At 46.5% G+C, this 22,512-nt stretch overlaps 1 protein-coding gene across 2 annotated transcripts in view; it reads right to left on the bottom strand.

The window, feature by feature from the left end:
• Positions 1 to 1,708: 1,708 nt before the first annotated feature.
• UBL7 (ubiquitin like 7) overlaps positions 1,709 to 22,512 on the bottom strand; it is a 33,726-nt gene continuing 12,922 nt past the window's right edge. For both annotated transcript variants that reach the window (XM_063926439.1, XM_063926440.1), the window contains exons 9-11: positions 18,961 to 19,128; positions 18,704 to 18,826; positions 1,709 to 2,644 (exon numbers count right to left, since the gene is read on the bottom strand). In XM_063926439.1, the coding sequence (XP_063782509.1) occupies positions 2,507 to 2,644; positions 18,704 to 18,826; positions 18,961 to 19,128 (429 nt within the window). In that variant the 3' untranslated portion in view covers positions 1,709 to 2,506. The remainder of the gene's footprint in view (positions 2,645 to 18,703; positions 18,827 to 18,960; positions 19,129 to 22,512) is intronic.

The raw sequence follows: 22,512 nt of genomic DNA, 5'->3' as shown, positions 1-22,512 counted from the left end.
ATAGAGCTTTGTCCACAATGGGGGGTGACTCCCTTTTTTCCCTATCCACAGAGGGAAACGGATACGCCACTACAATCCTTTTGGGAATCTGAAACTTTTTGTCAGGATTTTCCCAAACCTTTTCACAAAGCGTGTTCAGTTCATGAGCGGGAGGAAATGTTACCTCAGGTTTCTTCCCTTTATACATACAGACCCTAGTATAAGGAACAGTAGGGTCCTCAGTGATATGTAATACGTCTTTTATTGCCACAATCATGTACTGAATGCTCTTTGCCAGTTTTGGATCTAATCTGGCATCACTATAGTCGACAATTGAGTCAGTGTCCGTGTCGGTATCCGTGTCTGCCAGCTGGGCAAATGAACGTTTTTGTGACCCCGAGGGGGTCTGGACTTGAAACAACACATCCTCTACGGATTTCTTCCATGCCTGGTTCTGAGACTCAGATTTATCCAATCTCTTATTTATCAGAGCCACATTAGCATTCAAAGCACTGAAAACATTCACCCAATCAGGTGTCGGTGGTGCCGACAGGGTCACTCCCACAGCCGTTTGTGTCCCTAACATAGTCTCCTCCTGAGAAGATCACTCCGCCTCAGACATGCCGACACACATGCACCCAACACACGCAGACACACTGGGCCTATAGGGGACAGACCCACAGTAAAGCCTGTCAGAGAGACACAGAGGGAGTTATTGCCAGCTCACACCCCAGCGCCCAATCCCGGTCTGAAACACCACAGAAATGCCCCAGACCTGCAGCGCTTTCATAATTTACATATAATGCACCAAAATAACTGTGCCCCCCCCCCCCATTTTTCACCCTGATACTTATTCAGCAGTGTGAGGAAGGACCAGCGTCTCTGCAGTCTTGTGTAGAGAAAATGGCGCCAGGCTGTGTGCTGTGAGGGCTAAGCTTCGCCCCCGTAATGGCACGCTTCAGACCCACTCTTTTTAAATAAATTTTTATACCGGCGGGGGTCCGGACAGTGCCCTGGCACTATGTCCGCTCTTGCCAGGTAGTAATAGAGGTCAGATATGCTGCCCAGGGCGCCGCCCCCCCCCCTGCACCCTGCAGTGCCGCTGTGTGTGAAAGCATGGCACGCAGCGTGCGATCGCTGTGGGGTACCTCAAAGCCGTCACTGAAGTCTTCTGATCTTCTTCTACTCACCTGTCTTCTGCTGACTCTGCAAGGGGGGGGTGACGGCGGGCTCTGGGAACGAGCATCTAGGCGTACCTAGCGATCAGACCCTCAGGAGCTAATGGTGTACTGTAGCCAAAGAAGCAGAGCCTTTAAACTCACAGAAGTAGGTCTGACTTCTCTCCCCTAAGTCCCACGAAGCAGGGAGACTGTTGCCAGCAGTTCTCCCTGAACATAAAAAACCTAACACAGTCTTTTCAGAGAAACTCAGTAGAGCTCCTCGAAGTGCATCCAGTCTGCCTGTGCACAGATTCTAAACTGGAGTCTGGAGGAGGGGCATAGAGGGAGGAGCCAGTTCACACCCTTTCAAAGTCTTAAAGTGCCCATGTCTCCTGCGGATCCCGCCTATACCCCATGGTTCTTGAAGTGACCCCAGCATCCTCTAGGACGTATGAGAAATATATTCCGATTCTATATAAGTAGTCAGTTAGCTATGGAGCTGGTAGTTATTTAATGAGAAAGAAAAAAAAGAAAGTGAAAAAAAAAAAAGTTAAAAAGGAAACAAGCAGTGAAAATATATGTATATATTTAAAAAAACAGAAAAACAAAACCGGATACTGTAATGTTACGATATTTCATTATGGTGCTTCAATAAAAACAATTTACGGAAAAAAAAAAAAGCCTACATACTGTATACATTTTATTTATTTTCCTTTGTAAAACTGATCACACTTAATAAATACACCCCCTTTTATACAACTGATCCAGTACTTGATTATCACTGATACCCCTTTTACACACAAATCTCAGGGCAGAGAAGTTGTCATCATCTCTGTATACCTCTTTCACAGCGAGGCAAGGAACCAGGAAAAACCTAGGTAGTGTACACGTGTGAATGGTTCACCCTGGATTATGTGACACAGATCCACGTTCTTGTTCATGACCTGGGTAGAGGTCCCTGGTCTCATAATCTGGGATGAACCATTCACCCCAAAACACAACCAGGGTTTAAACCAAGTCCTTCCATGCTTTGCTGTGAAAGGGGTATAAGCATGTTATCTACACAGAATCACCTTTGTTTGTCTGGCAATGTGAGACCTGCAGCCACTACAAACATAAATAATTACATATATGTTCATCTGTATTTTACAGAAACCTTTATATGTTTACATTATAAAATTACACATGCAAAGCAATGGAACAGCAAAATACTGTTACTAATGAAATGTTGCAGTAAACTTGCTTTTAAGTCTTGAACCAATATCTGCAGTTAACAGCAGCAATCTTCAGCATCTTTGAAAAAGCAGAAGTTCTATGGTTTAACACAAAAAGTTGGTGCCAGAGATAATAATGTGTTAACAATTAGATTACAAAGCACCCCCAGCAAAGATCAGTTCCAAAGCAGCTTGGATATCTCCTCCAGTAGCTTGTAAAGCACGCAGGCTAAGGTCCTCATCGCGGATGCCCATATCCCGCAACTGCTGAAGCTGAGGCTGCCACTGGCTCTGAAAAAAAGGGCAAGTGTAAAGACATAAAAAAGTGAATGCATAGAAAGAACAATTCTAACTTGAAATAGATATCTCCCCTCTTGGAACTCTCAACATTTGCACAATATAGCTGAATTGTTCTAGGGAGCTCTAACCCATGCTAACCTTGCAAGAAAAGCAGTACATACTGTATGTATGTATGTATGTATGTATGTATGCAACCAACCAACTGATAGCCGTCTATAGCTAAATCTACACACACACACACACACACACACACACACACACACACACACACGTATAACATACTGTATTTATACAGTGACAATATACAAATGCATATATCCCACACTGTGATATTTACCAGACTGGGAGACCTAGATAACATATTTAAATTAAAAACACACTACCCGCTGGGTAATAAACTTCTCAGAATTCATACTTTACTGTATTTGCAATAAATGTATAGTATTATTGACATCATTATAGCCACAAATATTTAACTGAAACGGATACAGGGAAGTGGCAAGTCGAGTACGTATATTAGTAGGTGTGTTGCTTTTGAACTCCCCTCCAGTTCAAGTTCAAACGTATTATCCTAATCTGTCCCATTCCAGGTGCTGATGAGTGTCAGATGAAATGGTGTAATGTCCAGAATGCACTGGGGGCTTGTGGGAAAACAAGAGTTATGGTAGACTTATCATGGTTAACTCTTTTTCTTCAAGGTCCTCAGGATCCACAGTCCTTACATCGGGTGTAGGTGGTAGCAGTCGACCTGGCACTACACAGATAAGCCTTTAGCTCCCCCAGGATGCTGCAGTCCTCCTCCTCATATACCCCGATCCTGGCCTAGGGAAGCCAGTTTTGTTAACAAGCCAAAGGCAGGAGCAGAATTCAGGAGAGAAGGAAGACCTGAACATACGAGACCCACATATCAGAGAAGAGAAACATCAAAAGGGGAAAAAACAAAACAATATTCCCCAAAGACAGGTGCGTCAAGGTGGGCGTCCTGTGGATCCTATGGACCTAGAAGAAAAAGAGTTAACCATGGTAAGTCTACCATAACTGTTTTCTTCATCAGGGTCCATAGTGATCCACAGTCCTTACATCGGGGATGTCCTAAAGCAGCTTCCCCTAAGGGTGGGGACGCTCCTAAGTAGACAGGTGAATCCGACGCCCAAAGGAAGCATCCGGAGAGGCAAAGGTATCAAAGGCATAAAACCTCAGGAACGTGTTAATAGGAGAATATGTATCTGCCTTGCAGAGTTGTTCAGCCATAGCGACTCGGCAAGCCACCCATTAGGGACCTACTGAACGTGCAGAATGAGCAGGGGCTGTATCTGAACAGGAAGATCAGCTCGAATGTAAGCCTCTGCAATAGTCATACAAAGCCACTGGACAGCTTTTGTTTACTAGCTGGCTAACCTTGCTTATGGAATCCATACAGGATAAATAGAGAATCCGTTTTCCTGATCAAGCTGGTACGTTCCACATAAATCCTTAGTACACGAACCACATCCAATAAGGCCTCTCCAGCCGACAGATCCAGGGACTGAAAGGCTGGAACCACTATCCCCGTATTTAGATAAAACTTGGACACCACCTTAGGAAGGTGACCCACCCTGGTCCGGAGAACTGCCCTATCTTGATAGAAGATCAGAAACGGAGGATTACAGGAAAGCGCTCCCAATCAGACACCCTTCTCGCAGAGTCAATAGCCAGAAGAAATAACACCTTTGCTCTGACAGCCACTTAAGGCCCACTGACTCTAAAGGCTCAATTGGGGAAGTTTTAAAAGTGGCCTGGACATACAAAGGGAGGCTGGATATGGAGTATTTCTTGAAAAATAATCTTTATGGTAGACTTACCGTTGATAACTCTAAGTCCACAGGATAACATTGGGATATGAGGTAGCGACAGCGGATTGGCACCAAACGATCAAAGCTTTCGGCCTCTCAGAATGCAATTCAGTTGTTTTCCAAAGCTCAAGGCAGGAGCATCATAGAGAGCCCTAATCAGGCGAGAAGAACACACATGTACACTCCTTTGTACAAGAAGGAAGAGGTTAGTAAGTGAAAGGAACCTCAAATCAGGTGCGTCAGGGTGGGATCCCTGTGGACCCTGTGGACTTAGGAGAAATAGAGTTATCAACGGTAAGTCTACCATAACGATTATTTCTCCTGCAGGGTCCACAGGTTATCAACAGGATAACATTGGGATGTCCCAAAGCAATTTAGTGGTGGGGACGCTCCTGATTGGACAGGAGAATCCTTTGCCCGAATTCAGCTTCCGGAGAGGCAAAGGTATCAATGGCATAATGTCCAATGAATGTGTTAAAAGAAGACCATGTGGCTGCCTTACAAATCTGTTCTGCTGAAGCACCACATTATGCTGCCCATGACGGACCTACCTTACGAGTAGAGTGAGCAGAGACATTAGCTGGAACAGGGAGATCAGCTTCAGAATATGCTTCTGAAATAGTAATTCAAAGCCACCTCGCCAGTGTCTGCTTGTCAGCAGGCCATTCTCCCTTTTGAAATCCGTAGAGAACGAAGAGAGTGTCTGTTTTTCTGATGGCACTGGTACGATCCACGTAAATCCTTAAAGCACGGTCTACGTCCAACGATGCATCTCCTGCGGAAAGGTCTGGCCCTTGGAAGGTCGGGACTACCATTTCTTCGTTAAGGTGGAATTTAGACACCACTTTAGGAAGATACCCAGATTTGGTTCTGAGAACCACTCTATCTGGATAAAAAAAATAAAAAAAAAAATCAGAAAAGGAGGGCGCCATAACAATGCCCCTAAATCTGAAACTCTTCTAGCTGAAGCAATAGCCAGTAGAAAGAGAACTTTAGCTGTCAACCATTTAAAATCCACTCGTTTTAGTGGTTCAAATGGGGCAACTTGAAGGGCCTTTAGGACTAAACTTAAGTCCCAAGGCACTGTAGGAGGAACAAAAGTAGGTTGAATGTGCAGCATTCCCTGGAAAAAAGTGCGCACATCCTGTAGGTTAGCAATCTTCTTTTGGAACCATACAGTCAATGCTGACACTTGCACTCTCAAGGAAGCCACCCTTAGACCTTTTTCCATTCGTAACTGAAGGAATGCTAGGACTCTGGAAACTCTGAAAGATCTAGGATCAAATTTCCGGTCACTGCACCACTGAATATAGGCTTACCATATTCGGTGATAAATACGAGCTGAGGAAGGTTTCCTTGCTGTGAGCATTGTTTGAATTAGCTGTTGTGAGAATCCTCTTGCTTTCAGGATGAAAGTCTCAAAGAGCCACACCGTCAAAGACAGTCGATCCAGGTGCTTGTGATAGCAAGGACCCTGAGACAGCAGATCTGGACGTTGAGGGAGTAGGAATGGAGCATCCATCGACAACCTCTGCAGATCTGTGTACCAATGTCTTCTGGGCCAAGCCGGAGCTATTAGTATCACGGCACCCCTTCCTTGTTTTACCTTTCTCATCACCCTGGGTAACAGGGCGATTGGTGGAAACACATAGGCCAGATGAAAGTCCCATTTCACTGACAGGGCATCCACAAAGATCGCTTTGGGATCCTTTGTTCTTGAGCCGTATGCGGGAACTTTGTTGTTCTGACAGGACGCCATGGAGATCTATCTCCAGCAACCCCCACCTGTTGACCAGGGTCTGGAAGAGCTTGGGGTGTAGAGCCCATTCGTTTGCATGAATGGCGTGTCAACTGAGAAGATCCACTACCCAGTTTAGGACTCCCGGAATGAACACTGCGGACAAGGCTGGATGATGAAGTTCTGCCCACTTTAACGTGTGACTTACCTTCTTCATTGCGTTTTGGCTGCGAGTTCCTCCCTGATGGTTGAGGTACGCTACTGCCGTTGCATTGTCCGAGCGGACTTGGACTGGTTTCCCCTGAAGGATGTCCTTTGCCTGAATAAGGTGCATATATATGGCCCAAAGTTCCAATATATTTATTGGCAAGCAACTCTCTTCCTTGGTCCACTGCCCTGGAAGCAACTCCTTCCTGACACTGCTCCCCAGCCCTGAAGGCTGGCATCCGTTGTCAACCTGATATCTAAAAGGGTCTCCCTTTGTCCAGATGGGATGTCTGCAGCCACCAAGCTAATGACCTCCTTACTTCCAGAGGAAGGACCATAGCCTGCGTTTTTATTGTCTGAAGAAAACCATTCCACTTGGAAAGAATCAGACGTTGCAGAGGCCTCAAATGGAACTGAGCATACTCCACCATGTCGAATGTCGACACCATCAACCCCATCACACGCATTGCTGCGTGAATGGATACCCTTTGACTGTGTAGCAGCTCCCGAATCCTTGACTGAATTTTGGATATTTTGTTCAGAGGTAAAATTACTCTCTGAAGACCCGAATCCAACACAGCCCCCAAGTGAGTCATCCGTTGTGACGGAAGCAGGGACGACTTTGCCAAATTTATGAGCCAACCGTGTCTCTGCAAACAAGCCATTGTCTGCCGCAGATGACACTGAAGCAATTCCTGAGATTGAGCCAGGATTAATAATTCGTTGAGGTATGAAAAAATCCTTATCCCCTGCTGACAGAGATAAGATGCCATCACCACCATAATTTTGGTGAACACTCTGGGAGCTGTGGCTAGTCCAAATGGTAGGGCCTGAAACTGAAAATGTTGCTGGAGGATAGCAAACCTGAGATAGCGCTGATGGGACAGTGCTTGGATTTATGTGTGGAAGGAAACTTCACTTTCTTGGGAGTCTGCTTCTGACTCCAAAATACTGTTTAATTCTTTAACAAAAATAATATCTCCAGTAAAAGGCAAAGACTCCAGAACCATCATAGATTCTGAGTCAGCTTTCCATATACGTGGCCAAACCGCTCTGTGAGCTGCTACTGCTGAGGCGGATGCCTGAGTGGCAATTGTACCCATATCCAAGGCTGCTTCTTCCATAAAAATAGCTGCCTGTTTTACATGTGCAATATGGGATTTTTGCTCTCTAGATGCCATTGAAAGGTCATCCTCCAATGCATCAGCCCAGGCTGCCACTGCTTTTGCCATCCAAGCCGAAGCCATGGCTGGTCTTATGATTGCCCCAGACAAGGAGAATATGGTTTTAAGAAAACCTATCTATTTTCCAATCCGTTACATCATTTAAATGATGTTGAAGGCAGAGGTAATGTAGATTTTCGCACCAATCGGATGACATACATATCTACTTTGGGAACCACCTCCCTTTTTAAACAGTCCCCAGCCGGAAGAGGATAATGGGAACTCCATTTCCTTGGAATTCTAATCCTCTTACTGGGTGTAACCCAAGCCTCTTGCATAATTTCCGTCTGCTGTTCTGAACCAGGAAACTCAGTCCTAACTATTTTGGGACGTTTAAACACAGGTGTCTTAGATTTTAACAAAGGCTCTGCTGTTTCCTCTAAGGATCGAATGGCTTTCATAGCACTAATTAGCTCAGGAATGTCCAATGAGCTAAGGCCTTCCTCCTTATCGCTGTATGCAAACCAGGAGTGTGATGAATCCTCATCTGAAACATGTGTAGACTGTGAAGATGTTGTTTCATGTCTATGTGATTTACTTACCAGCGGCCTTTCAGCCTGTTTCTGTTGAGAGGCTGCCGTTTCCTCTACTGGATGTGATAATCCCCAGGTGGAATGTTGCATGTAAGGGTTAATAGGGTAACCTATCCCTGGTATAGGAGCTGGCATTATTCGCTCAGCTATACTGGCTAATGTCTGTGCAAACATAGCCCATGGGGGTTCAACCTGAACCTGTGTCTGCCTCGGATTGTTCAAGAGGCTTTGGTGAAAGCTAAAACAATTTCCACATAATCCATTTTGAACCAGATCCTGAGAGGTTAACCCAGCTTTGCAGCACAAACATGATATGAGTGTTGGTGCTGCTGTGGAGAGTGAATCCTCCTCACCCTTGCCTCTCTTAGACATGATAAATAAATCACACAGCTTTACAGTGTTAACTACAGAAATTGTGACTGCAATCACTTTAAAATTTGTTAAAGTGACATACAATCCGATCCCTTCCTGCTTTGCACCAGCATTGAGTATTGGAATACACAGAAACTGACAGAAAATAGTAAAGTCAGCAATCACACTAGCAATCAGTCACAGGTTAAACATTAGTATAATAAGCAATATGAGCACATTATCAACTACAGATACATTTCAAGTATGCAGGAGAAACATATTACTGCATTACCTTATTTAGGAGTTTAAACGTATTTAGTCGCACAGCGAAAGAAAAACAGCAGCAATAGTTTACAGACTCATATGCATCAGACACTTATCCAACTATTCGTACCAAAGGTAGATAAAGACTTAGTGCTGTATCACCCGGCTCAAGAGAGTGGGATACAGGAAGCCTTCACCCCACTTCCAGGATCCATCAATATGTTAGTGAACGCTGAGTGGATCCAGACGCTATTACTGTACACAATCGCCCAGTGTACCTACAGTGAACACCGACGCACCAGTCATACAGCTGCCTATGCTGCGACTGGGTCCTTTTAGATACACAGCGTCTCAGACGGAAGCGGGAACTCAGTTCATGGCGGGAAACTCAGAGAAAGCTGATCATGAACTGGGGGGGGAAGGGCAACCAAGGGAGAGTCTTACTCTCCACTGCGGACATCAACCCTAGGGATCACGGGCCTCATACTACCCCTGTAGCCTATGATCCCTGAGGCTTAGCGCTGGTGCACCCGAGGTGGCAGCCGCGTCAGCGACTGTTCGGTAGTCTCCATCCCGAAACAGTGCGGCTGTGTCTCACGTTTCCCCTACTAAGCGGAACCGAGGCCTTACCTTTTCCCTGTCCTCCTGCCACAGCCTGGTAACGTCTGCTGTACTTGCTAGTACATCCTACACAGACGCCCGCCAAAACAGCACAGTACACGTCGGTAAGCGTTGTCGCGACCCGACCGGGAGTTGTTGGAGCGACTCTTTCTAAAGGTACGTATAAGACGCTTTTTAGAAAGAACGCTCAAAAAATATATAAGACTATAAAATTAAAAAAGCTTATGGCTGCTAAAAACCAGCAGCCCATTGACTATGGTCCGGCTCCTGCCGCATCAAACAAAAAACTGAATTGCCTGAGCCAAGAGGCAAGGATATAGGGACAGGCCCGTTGCATTCTGGGAGGTCGAAAGCTTTGATCATTTGGTGCCAATCCCCTGTCGCTACCTCATATCCCAATGTTATCCTGTGGACCCTGCAGGAGAAAAGATATGCACATGTTGTAGTAGAGCGATCTTTAGTTGAAGCCACTGATAGTGCAGAAACTTGTACTTTCAGAGATGCTAGGTAAAGACCAAGGTCTAACCCTGCTTGCAGACAGGCCAGTACCCTGGACTCCCTAAAGGTACGAGGGTCACAGCATCTAGGCGTACACCACTGAAAATAAGCGTGCTAAATCCGGTAATAGATGCAGGCTAAAGATGGCTTACGAGCCCGCAGCATTGTCTGTATCACTGCATCTGAGAACCCCTTAGCACTGAGGACTGATGACTCAAGAGCCAAGCTATCAAAGACAGTAGACCCAGGTCCCGATACAGACAGGGACCCCGAGACAAAAGGTCTGGTCGCTGTGGCAGTAGGAATGGCATGTCTATGGATATATTTTGGAGATCGGCGAACCAATGGCGTCTGAACCATGCTGTCCTGCGATGTGCTTGCACGTTTTCGGGGAGGAAGGGGGGGCGGGGGACCCAGCATGCGAGGCAGACTTACCCTGTGCTGCACTTTCCCCTGCATGTCAGAGTAAAGGGTTGTAGGTGTGTGACTTTTTCGCACATCTACAACCCATGCTGAATTAGGCCCTATGACTGCTACTGCAAAATGTTCATAAACATTGTTCATGTTCTGCAATGTTTTGTGGTGTTAGGCACTTTCTTCTTGTTCTGTTTATGCTGTCTCTTTTTACGTACTCTGTAAGGCGCTGCAAACCCCTTGTGGTGCCACATAAAGAATAATAAAAGTAATAATAAACTGTACAGACTATTTTGGTAAAATACAGCTACTTTTACATTGATAGTTTATGGTCTACAGAATGATCTACACTGCTATGTGTGTGTGGTGGATAGAGATAAAAGCCCATTTACTTCTTGCATCTGTAAAAGCTTTATTATACATAGACATTATGTATAATATTATTCCGCACAATACGGCGTAAAGGCTTTTTTACGGTAAGGACGATACGTGTTTGGAATTCCCTGCCTGAGGGAGTTGTAATGGCCAACTCAGTCAACACCTTTAAGAATGGGTTAGATAAATTCCTAATGGATAAGGATATCCAGGGTTACGGGGCATAGTCACGCACTATGGTTATTATAAAAAAGAGGGGTTAATCGGAACGGCAGTCAGCAACTTCAGTCAAAATTTTATTCAAAATAATCGTGCATAGGAGACCACAAATAGGTTGAACCCGATGGACAATTGTCTTTTTTCAACCTTAGATACTATGTTACTATGTTACAGTTGCAAATCCCTGGGCTCCTCTATAAAGTCTTCTTCCTAATGTCTCAATGTTTTTGTTGACAACTAATGGGCTGAGGGAACTCGTAATATATGGATATGGGTCAGCTTGCTGAAAAAGCAGAACCTTTATATTAAGCATGATTGAGGTTAATGTAACACTGTAACACTAATACTGTTTTTAAGTTTCACCTCTATATATCAGAAAAAAATAAGTGGATGAAATGGCACTGAATGCTAGACTACATCCCTCAGACTGTTCTATTGCAGGAGACCCATTATTATAGCTTGGGACAGAAGCTCTGTAGTGGACACAACTTCTGACCGGTAGTCAGGGTCATAGGATTTCTCTTAATGAATTACATGGGTGCAAGTATATTGCTTAGCAAAGGTTTGGAGATAGAGATTAATTTGATCAACAAAGTACATGACACTATAAAACTCACAGGTCATCATCGCCCCATACATATAAGACTATTCCTCCATACTTAGCGCTCTGTGCAATCCCAATGACAAAGGAAACTTGGAAATGGAGTCCTGAGTGGTTATAAACTTCTCAACTTGCACAGTCATTTAGGATTCATGTGGGACTAAACATGAGGCTGTTTTAGAGTATCCTCAACACAGTGGTCCTTATTACACAACTGATTCAACAGACAACAATTACAGAACATTGGCAGAGAGGCATAGGGTACATACAGCATAGAGTACACAACTGGAAGTCAGTACAGCACCTCTGGTGAACCCTGTCACAGCTGAAATTGATAGCTACAGGCATTCATACACTGGGTGGCACATCGTGTAAATGGCAGTGCCGATATTGACAGAGGTGTCCCTGTCATGTAGCATACATCACCACAGTAATAAATGGGAAAAAGTGATTCCAGTGCACAGAAACGTGCGTTGATCCCACTTTACCCCATAATGGCTAATAATTCATCTTTCCCCCATCTCCATCCTTTTTATCTTTCTCCAGGGTGTAGTGCATAGACCCCTAGATATGCAATACATTATACCACCATGAGAGGAGCATTCAGTTTTCCTTTGTGCAAAATATTTCTCTTACGTCCTAGAGGATACTGGGTTCCATTTAGTACCATGGGGTATAGATGGGTCCACTAGGAGCCATGGGCACTTTAAGAATTTGATAGTGTGGGCTGGCTCCTCCCTCTATGCCCCTCCTACCAGACTCAGTTTAGAAAATGTCACGCTTATGGAAGCTCCTGAAGAGTTTCCTGCATTTATTTTATATGTTTGTTATTTTCAGGCAGGGCTGGTTGGCCCTAGCCTGCCTGCTTCATAGGACTTGGAGGGGAAGGGGGGAAGGGAACAGCCCAACCTCTTGAAGGGTTAATGGTCCCGCTCCCCGCTGACAGGACACTGAACTCCTGAGGGAACTATTTGCAAGCCCCACCATGGCGAGCACACAACCCCGCAGCACGCCGCCACCCCTAACAGAGCCAGAAGAATAAAGAGTGGGGAGTACGAAGCCGACGTCCCGGCTAGCGGGTCGCCGGCCATTATGGCGGCATGAGGGTACGGAGACTCACAGCGTCCCAGTACACTGTACACAGTACCCTTTCTGGCAAACACAGCCTTAAAACAGATCTGGCTCCATTTTAAGCACTAATTACCTCAGCCAGTATTAAAAAAGCGGGAAGACCATGCGCCATTGAAGGGTCGGGTCTTCAGTGGATCCAGCAGCTCACCAGCGCCATTTTCCCTCTGCAGTGGACACAGACACTGACTGACAGGGACGCGCAGCTCCTCCGGAGTGACTCCAGATTACCTCAGCGATATCAGGGGGAAAGCGATTATTAATGTTCTAGGTCCCCTATCAGGGTACTTAGTCTGCGACCCGGCTAAGCTTGGCATTAGCGATAAGGGCGCGGTGGGGGCTGGCTCCAAATAACTCTATGTCTCCTTGAAGGGCTCTTTATGGGTTAATTGTGCTTAATCTTTTTCGTGTGTGTGTGTACTGTCACATTTCCATTATGTCAGGCAAAGAGTGTGTTTCTTGTACAGCGGAGTGTTCCTCTTCACCAGGGGGCTCACTACTGGGTACTCAGGGCAGTGCACCTTCCCAGAATAGCGGGGCTGAACCAGAGTGGGTTAATTCCATTAAGGGAATGATCTCAAATATTTCTACAAAACTATCCCACAATGAGAAAGAGACGCAATACTTAAGACAGACTGTGGATGAGTTTATGAAGAGACTCAGTCCCCAAACCAGCGTCTCAATCCCCTCCCATTTGTCCGCAAAAACGATCTCTGGCCCATATCCTGCAGTCTGACTCTGATGGGTCAGACATAGAGGAGGGTGAGGTGGATTTGGAGGGGGGAATGCTACTCTGTCACAGGGAATAGAGGCTCTTATAGAGGCTATCAGAGATGTTCTGCAAATTCCTGATAAGGTGTCAGAGGAGTGTGAGGAATCTTATTTTAATGTAAAAAAAGAAGTCCTCAGTCACTTTTCCTGCGTCAAAGGAATTGAATACCCTGTTTGAAGAACCATGGGTTAATCCTGATAAGAAATTTAAAATCCCTAAAAGGTTGCTCTTATCTTTTCCTTTTTCTCTGGAGGATTGGAAAAAATGGGAAAAGCCACCGATAGTGGACGCATCAGTCTCTAGGCTGTCAAATAATATTGTATTGCCTGTCTCTGGTGCAGCCTCCCTAAAAGATACGGCTGATCGTAAAATTGAGACTACACTCAAATCATTGTAAACAGCTGCTGGGGTGGCCCAAAGACCCACTATTGCATGTGCGTGGATCACAAAAGCCATTGCTAAATGTTCAGGTAACCTAATTGAGGGGTTAGATTCCCTGTCTAGGGGGGATGTTGTTTTACTCCTGCAGCATATACAGGACCCTGCGAACTTTATGGTGGAAGCCATAAAAGAGATTGGTTTGCTTAATGCACGCACCACCGCTATGGCTGTGTCAGCACACAGGGGCTTGTGGCTACACCAGTGGACTGCTGATGCGGACTCCAGGAAAGGCATGGAAGGCCTATCATTCACAGGAGAGGCCTTGTTTGGAGACGAACTAGACAAATGGATCTCCAAAGCTACTGCGGGTAAGTCTACGTATCTTCCTTCCGCAGCTCCCCCAGCCAGGAAAGCTTATTCAGCTTCAAATTTACAGTTCTTTCGGACAGCCAAGTTTAAAGGAAAATCCAGAGGTGCTACTATGGCCTCCAGAGGCGCAAGAGGTAAACCACGCAAACCAGCAACTGCAAGTGCTCAGGAACAGAGCTCAGGCTCTGCTTCCTCAAAACCTTCAGCATGACATTGGACCGCGAGGCCTGGAGGACTGTCAGGTGGGAGCCCAACTAAAATTCTTCCGTCACATCTGGTCAAGTTCGTTCTGGGATCCCTGGGTAATAGATCTTATTTCCCAGGGCTACAGACTGGAGTTCCAAGAGCTCCCAACTCACGGATTCTTCAAAATCAGGCTTACCAGCTTCACAAGAGGCAAGTATAACGTTACAGCAGGCCATCCAAAAACAGGTACAGACTCAAGTCATTGTTCCAGTTCCACCTCATCTACACAACAAGGGGTACTATTCCAACTTGTTTGTAGTACCTAAACCGGACGGTTCGGTATGACCAATTCTGAACCTCAAGTCCTTGAACCCGTTTTTAAGAGCGTTCAAGTTCAAGATCGAGTCTCTGAGAGCGGTGATCTCAGGTCTGGAGGAAGGGGAATTCCTAGTGTCTCTGGATATCAAGGATGCGTACCTTCACATTCCGATCTAGTTGCCTCATCAGGCTTATCTATGGTTTACTCTGCAGGACTGTCACTACCAGTTCCAGGCCCTGCCATTTGGTCTCTCCACGGCACCGAGGGTGTTCACTAAAGTGATGGCAGAGATGATGTTTATACTCCGCAAGCAGGGAGTGAATATAATTCCGTACCTGGACGATCTTCTGATAAAGGCACCGTCCAGGGAGAGGTTGCTGGACAGCATTGGCCTCTCAACCAAACTCCTCCAGGATCACGGGTGGATTCTGAACCTTCCGAAATCTCACCTAGAGCCAACACAGAGGCTCCCATTCCTGGGAATGATACTGGACACGGAGTCGCAGAAAGTGTTCCTACCGTTGGAAAAGGCATTGGTAATCCAGTCGATGGTTTGGGATGTCCTGAAGCCAACCCGGATATCGGTGCATCTATGCATTCGCCTTCTGGGGAAGATGGTGGCCTCTTACGAGGCGCTTCAATACGGTTTCACTCAAGACCCTTCCAGCTCGATCTCTTGGACAAATGGTCCGGATCGCATCTTCACATGCACCAGAGGATTCGTCTGTCGCCAAAAGCCAGGATCTCCCTTCTGTGGTGGCTACAGACCTCTCACCTCCTCGAGGGTCGGAGGTTCGGAATTCAGGACTGGATCCTGTTAACCACGGACGCAAGCCTCCGAGGTTGGGGAGCAGTCAGCCAGGGGGTGCAGTTTCAAGGAAGATGGTCAAGTCAGGAAATCATCCTTCCAATCAACATTCTGGAACTCAGGGCCATATACAACGCCCTTCTGCAGGCCTCTTATCTTCTTCAGGATCGGGCCATTGAAGTCCAGTCGAACAATGTGACGGCAGTGACGTACATAAACCGACATGGCGGAACGAAAAGCAGAGCAGCAATGTTAAGAAATCTCCTCTGGGCAGAAAAACATGCTGTGGCGTTGTCAGCGGTCTTCATTCCGGGAGTAGACAACTGGGAAGCAGACTTCCTCAGCAGACACGACCTGCACCCAGGGGAGTGGGGCCTTCACCCGGAAGTGTTCAGGTGCTTGACACGTCGGTGGGGATATCCACAATCGACATGATGGCCTCTTGTCTCAACAAGAAGCTGAAGCGGTATTGTTCCAGGTCGAGAGACCCACAGGCGACGGTAGACGCTCCGATGACTGCATGGGTCTATCAGACGGTGTACACGTTTCCTTCACTTCCTCTGATCCCAAGAATTCTCAAAATACTAAAAAGGGAAAAGGTTCAAGCATTACTCATTGATCCGGACTGGCCAAGAAGGGCCTGGTACGTGGACCTTCTGGAGATGCTCCTCAAGGATCCGTGGCCTTTACCTCTTCACAAGGATCTTCTGCAACAGGGCCCGTTCGTCTATCAGGACATACCGCGGCTACGTTTGACGGCATGGAAGCTGAACGGCTGATTCTAGCCAGAAGAGGCATCCCTAATAAAGTTATTCTGACTATGATCCAAGAAAGGAAAGGGGTAACGTCTAAACATTACCACCGTATTTGGAAGAAATACGTCTCTTGGTGTGAGAGCAGAACTTATTCTGCGGCGGAATTTCACCTGGGACGTTTCCTGCTTTCTCTGCAGGCAGGTGTGGATGTGGGCTTACGTCTGGGCTCCATAAAAGTCCAGATTTCGGCCTTGTCCATTTTCTTTTAAAAACAATTGGCTTCTCTCCCTGAGGTCCAGACATTTTTAAAAAGGTGTTCTGCGCATCCAACCTCCCTTTGTGCCTCCCACGGCACCTTGGGATCTCAATTTAGTGCTGCAGTTCCTCTAATCGGACTGGTTTGAACAATTACAGGAGGTGGACGCAAAATATCTTATGTGGAAGACCGTCACACTGTTGGCCTTGGCTTCAGCAAGACGTGTGTCGGAGCTGGGGGCTTTGTCTCACAAGAGCCCCTATTTAATTTTCCATGGGGACAGAGCTGAACTCGTCAGCACTTTCTTCCGAAAGTGGTGTCTGCATTTCACATCAACCAACCTATTGTGGTTCCGGTTATCACCGACACTTCCACTACTTCAAAGTCTTTGGATGTTGTGAGAGCTTTGAAGGTATATGTAAAGAGGACAGCTCGTCACAGGAAATCCGACTCGCTGTTCATACTATATGATCCCAATAAAATTGGGTGTCCTGCTTCAAAGCAGACAATTGCACACTGGATCAGGCTCGCTATCCAGCATGCTTAGGCCACGGCAGGCTTGCCGGTTCCAAAATCTGTACAGGCCCACTCTACTAGGTCGGTGGGTTCTTCCTGGGTGGCTGCCTGGGGTGTCTCGGCTTTACAGCTCTGCCGAGCAGCTACTTGGTCAGGTTCGAACACGTTTGCTAAGTTCTACAAGTTCGTTACTTTGGCCTCTGAGGACCTTCAGTTTGGTCAATCAGTTCTGCAGGAACTTTAGCACTCTCCCATCCGGTTTGGGAGCTTTGGTACATCCCCATGGTACTAAATGGAACCCCAGTATCCTCTAGGATGTAAGAGAAAATAGGATTTTAATTACCTACCGGTAAATCCTTTTCTCGTAGTCCGTAGAGGATACTGGGCGCCTGCCCGGTGCTTCGTTCTTACTGCATTGTTACTTGGTTAGGTATTGTTGGTTCAGCTGTTGCTGTTCCTGTTTAAAGTTGAGTTAGCATAGCTTTCCTCTGTTTTGGGTGTGCTGGTTCAGAATCTCACCACTATCTTTATCTATCCTTCTCTCAAAGTATGTCCGTCTCCTCGGGCACAGTTTCCTAGACTGAGTCTGGTAGGAGGGGCATAGAGGGAGGAGCCAACCCACACTATCAAATTCTTAAAGTGCCCATGGCTCCTAGTGGCCCCGTCTATACCCCATGGTACTAAATGGAACCCCAGTATCCTCTACGGACTACAAGAAAAGGATTTACCGGTAGGTAATTAAAAACCTATTTCTTCTATGTGGTCAGTATATGAGCCAGTGTATGTGAGTTAGTGGACTAATTATTATTTATCATCTATTTTTCTTTTATCATATTAATTTCATTAAACATCATACTTTAATTATTCTGTTAACTGATTTTTAATACAGTATTCTAAAAGTGGAGATTTGAGATGTTGTTTTTGCTTAATGGCTTATATAGACTGTATACAAGTTTTTATAAATGCACTACCAATAAAAGTCATAAGTAACTAATTACAGTAAGTTGTTTTCTGTACAGAATAACGTGATAGACGTAAGGTTAATTTATACTGAACAGGCAATCGGTGACTTGGTGAGATAGACACATCCACCAGTGTTAGTAAGCATGAAAACTTTATGTCTCGTCTTCAGATCTAAATGTTCTGTACAGCTGGACAGAAGAGACTACTGTTTAGGGGTATATTCAATTCCTGTCGGATCCTTTCTGACGGAAAGGATCCGACAGGTCAGTATTCAAAGCCGTGGCCAAACCCGACAGGTTTGGCCCGTTCCAGAAAATGCCAATCCGACTTTTTTTAAAGTCGGATTGACATTGTCGGAAACGGGGCTAAAATCTGTCGGGTTTGGCCGCGCTTCCGACAGAACACGTGGATTCCGACAATCCACGTGTTTTACGACAAGTTGAGAATTCCTGACTTGCCGGAAAAAAACAGCCGGCATTGAATAGGTTGGAACCCCTTCCGACCTAAACCTGTCGGAAACTGACGTATTTCCGACAAGACGACAGTTTCCGACAAGAATTTAATACCCCCCATAGTATCTAATCATGTAGGATCTGCTTTATGTTATACCATGGGAAACCACAAAAGGAAAAACTATCTGTTTGGTAAGGTATAGTTGGGTTTACCACTCCACCATGTCTGACAAGGTACTGAAGCTTCAGTCACACAGCATATAACTCACCTGCTGTGTACTCTGGCTGGAAGCTTGTAGTGCATGTTGTAGAGCTTGGCTGAACAAGTCATTGGTGATAGGTGTTCCTGACTGAACGCTTGATGACATAGGGGATGTACCTGACGAATGACCCTATAAAGGAGGGGAGCATGGTTAGATTTCCTCCATAGTAAGATAACAACTACAATTATCTAGAGAACTATTTCAGTGAAATAGGTTTAAAGCAATCAGAACAAAGGATATAAAATGATAGAGCAGGTTCTGACCTGTGTTCCAGGTGTGGGTGTATGAGAGCTGCTTTCTGGTGTACTTGCAAGTGCTAGAGCTGTAGCCAGTTCACTTTGGGTGATGGGCCGTGGACCTGCTGCTCCTGTGTATCCAAGGGAAGCAGGACGGGGACCTGACGTGCTAGCAGATGATCCTGAGCGGGAGGTCTGCATTTTGGTGATCGAGAAAGAAAAAATGTATAAAATAATAACATTAAAAAATAAGATTTTACTCACCGGTAAATCTATTTCTCGTAGTCCGTAGTGGATGCTGGGCGCCCGTCCCAAGTGCGGACTTTCTGCAATACGTGTATATAGTTATTGCTTAATAAAGGGTTATGTTATGTTGGCATCCGTGGTTGATGCTTTGTTGATTGTTCATACTGTTAACTGGGTATGTTATCACAAGTTATACGGTGTGATTGGTGTGGCTGGTATGAGTCTTACCCTGGATTCCAAAATCCTTTCCTTGTAATGTCAGCTCTTCCGGGCACAGTTTCCTTAACTGAGGTCTGGAGGAGGGGCATAGAGGGAGGAGCCAGTGCACACCAGTAGTACTAAATCTTTCTTAGAGTGCCCAGTCTCCTGCAGAGCCCGTCTATTCCCCATGGTCCTTACGGAGTCCCCAGCATCCACTACGGACTACGAGAAATAGATTTACCGGTGAGTAAAATCTTATTTTTCTCTAATGTCCTAGTGGATGCTGGGGACTCCGTAAGGACCATGGGGATTATACCAAAGCTCCCAAACGGGCGGGAGAGTGCGGATGACTCTGCAGCACCGAATGGGCAAACACAAGGTCCTCCTCAGCCAGGGTATCAAACTTGTAGAATTTTGCAGAAGTGTTTGAACCCGACCAAGTAGCTGCTCGGCAAAGCTGTAATGCCGAGACCCCTCGGGCAGCCGCCCAAGAAGAGCCCACTTTCTTTGTGGAATGGGCTTTTATCGATTTTGGATGCGGCAATCCAGCCGCAGAATGAGCCTGCTGAATCGTGTTACAGATCCAGCGAGCAATAGTTTGCTTTGAAGCAGGAGCACCCAGCTTGTTGGATGCATACAGGATAAACAGCGAGTCAGTTTTCCCGACTCCAGCCATTCTGGCCACATAAATCTTCAAAGCCCTGACTACATCAAGCAACTTGGAATCCTCCAAGTCACGAGTAGCCGTAGGCACCACAATAGGTTGGTTCAAATGAAAAGATGACACCACCTTCGGCAGAAATTGTGGACGAGTCCGCAATTCTGCCCTGTCCACATGGAAAACCAGATAGGGGCTTTTACATGACAAAACCGCCAATTCTGACACACGCCTAGCCGAAGCTACGGCCAATAGCATGACCACCTTCCACGTGAGATACTTTAGCTCCACGGTCTTGAGCGGTTCAAACCAGTGGGATTTCAGGAAACCCAACACCACGTTGAGATCCCAAGGTGCCACTGGTGGCACAAAAGGGGGCTGAATATGCAGCACTCCCTTAACAAACGCCTGAACCTCAGGAAGAGAAGCCAGTTCTTTTTGAAAGAAAATCGATAGGGACGAAATCTGGACCTTTATGGACCCCAACTTCAAGCCCATAGTCACTCCAGACTGTAGGAAGTGCAGGAACCGGCCCAGCTGGAATTCCTCGGTAGGGGCCTTCCTGGCCTCACACCAGGCAACATATTTTCGCCATATACGGTGATAGTGTTTTGCTGTCACGTCCTTCCTAGCCTTTATTAGCGTAGGAATAACTTCATCCGGAATGCCTTTTTCCGCTAGGATCCGGCGTTCAACCGCCATGCCGTCAAACGCAGCCGCGGTAAGTCTTGGAACAGACAGGGCCCATGTTGCAACAGGTCCTGTCTGAGAGGCAGAGGCCATGGGTCCTCTGTGAGCATTTCTTGCAGTTCCGGGTACCAAGCCCTTCTTGGCCATTCCGGAACAATGAGTATTGTTCTCACTCCTCTTTTTCTTACGATTCTCAGCACCTTGGGTATGAGAGGAAGAGGAGGAAATACATAGACCGACTGGAACACCCACGGTGTCACTAGTGCGTCCACAGCTATCGCTTGAGGGTCCCTTGACCTGGCGCAATACCTTTTTAGCTTTTTGTTGAGGCGGGACGCCATCATGTCCACCTGTGGCAGTTCCCATCGATTTGTAATCTGCGTGAAGACTTCTTGATTAAGTCCCCACTCTCCCGGCTGGAGGTCGTGCCTGCTGAGGAAGTCTGCTTCCCAGTTGTCCACTCCCGGAATGAACACTGCTGACAGTGCTTGCATGTGATTCTCCGCCCAACGAAGAATCCTGGTGGCTTCCGCCATTGCCACTCTGCTTCTTGTGCCACCCTGGCGGTTTACATGAGCCACTGCGGAGATGTTGTCTGACTGAATCAGCACCGGTTGGTTGCGAAGCAGAGGCTCCGCTTCACTCAGGGCGTTGTATATGGCCCTTAGTTCCAGGATATTTATGTGCAGACAAGCCTCCTGACTTGACCACAACCCTTGGAAGTTTCTTCACTGAGTGACTGCCCCCCATCCTCGGAGGCTCGCATCCGTGGTCACCAGGACCCAGTCCTGTATGCCGAACCTGCGGCCCTCGAGAAGGTGAGCACTCTGCAGCCACCACAGAAGAGACACCCTGGCCCTGGGGGACAGGGTGATCAGCCGATGCATCTGAAGATGCGATCCGGACCACTTGTCCAACAGATCCCACTGAAAGATCCTCGCATGGAACCTGCCGAAGGGAATGGCTTCGTATGATGCCACCATCTTTCCCAGGACTCGCGTGCAGTGATGCACCGACACCTGTTTCGGTTTTAAGAGTTCTCTGACTAGAGTCACGAGCTCCTGAGCCTTCTCCGCCGGGAGAAACACCTTCTTCTGGTCTGTGTCCAGAATCATGCCCAGAAAGGGCAGACGCGTCGTAGGAATCAGCTGCAACTTTGGGATATTCAGAATCCAGCCGTGCTGCTGAGAGTGTGTTATGCTGATCAGCAACTGCTCTCTGGACCTCGCCTTTATGAGGAGATCGTCCAAGTATGGGATAATTGTGACTCCTTGCTTTCTCAGGAGCACCATCATTTCCGCCATTACCTTGGTAAATATTCTCGGTGCCGTGGAGAGCCCAAATGTCTGGAATTGGTAATGATAGTCCTGTACCACAAATCTGAGGTACTCCTGATGAGGTGGATAAATGGGGACATGCAAGTAAGCATCCTTGATGTCCAGAGACACCATAAAATCCCCCCCTTCCAGGCTTGCAATGACCGCTCTGAGCGATTCCATTTTGAACTTGAATCTTTTCAGATAAATGTTCAGGGACTTTAAATTCAATATGGGTCTGACCGAACCGTCCGGTTTCGGTACCACAAACATTGTGGAATAGTATCCCCTTCCCTGTTGAAGGAGGGGAACCTTTACCACCACCTGCTGGAGATATAATTTGTGAATTGCCGCTAACACTACCTCCCTTTCCATGTGGGAAGCTGGCAGGGCCGATTTGAGGTAACGGTGAGGGGGCATCACTTCGAATTCCAGCTTGTATCCCTGAGACACAATCTGTATAGCCCA

The sequence above is a fragment of the Pseudophryne corroboree genome, chromosome 6 (genome assembly GCF_028390025.1).
Source record: "Pseudophryne corroboree isolate aPseCor3 chromosome 6, aPseCor3.hap2, whole genome shotgun sequence".
Lineage (NCBI taxonomy): Eukaryota > Metazoa > Chordata > Amphibia > Anura > Myobatrachidae > Pseudophryne > Pseudophryne corroboree.
The sequence above is the reverse complement of the archived record's forward strand: the minus strand, read 5'-3'. Positions and strand labels throughout refer to the sequence as shown.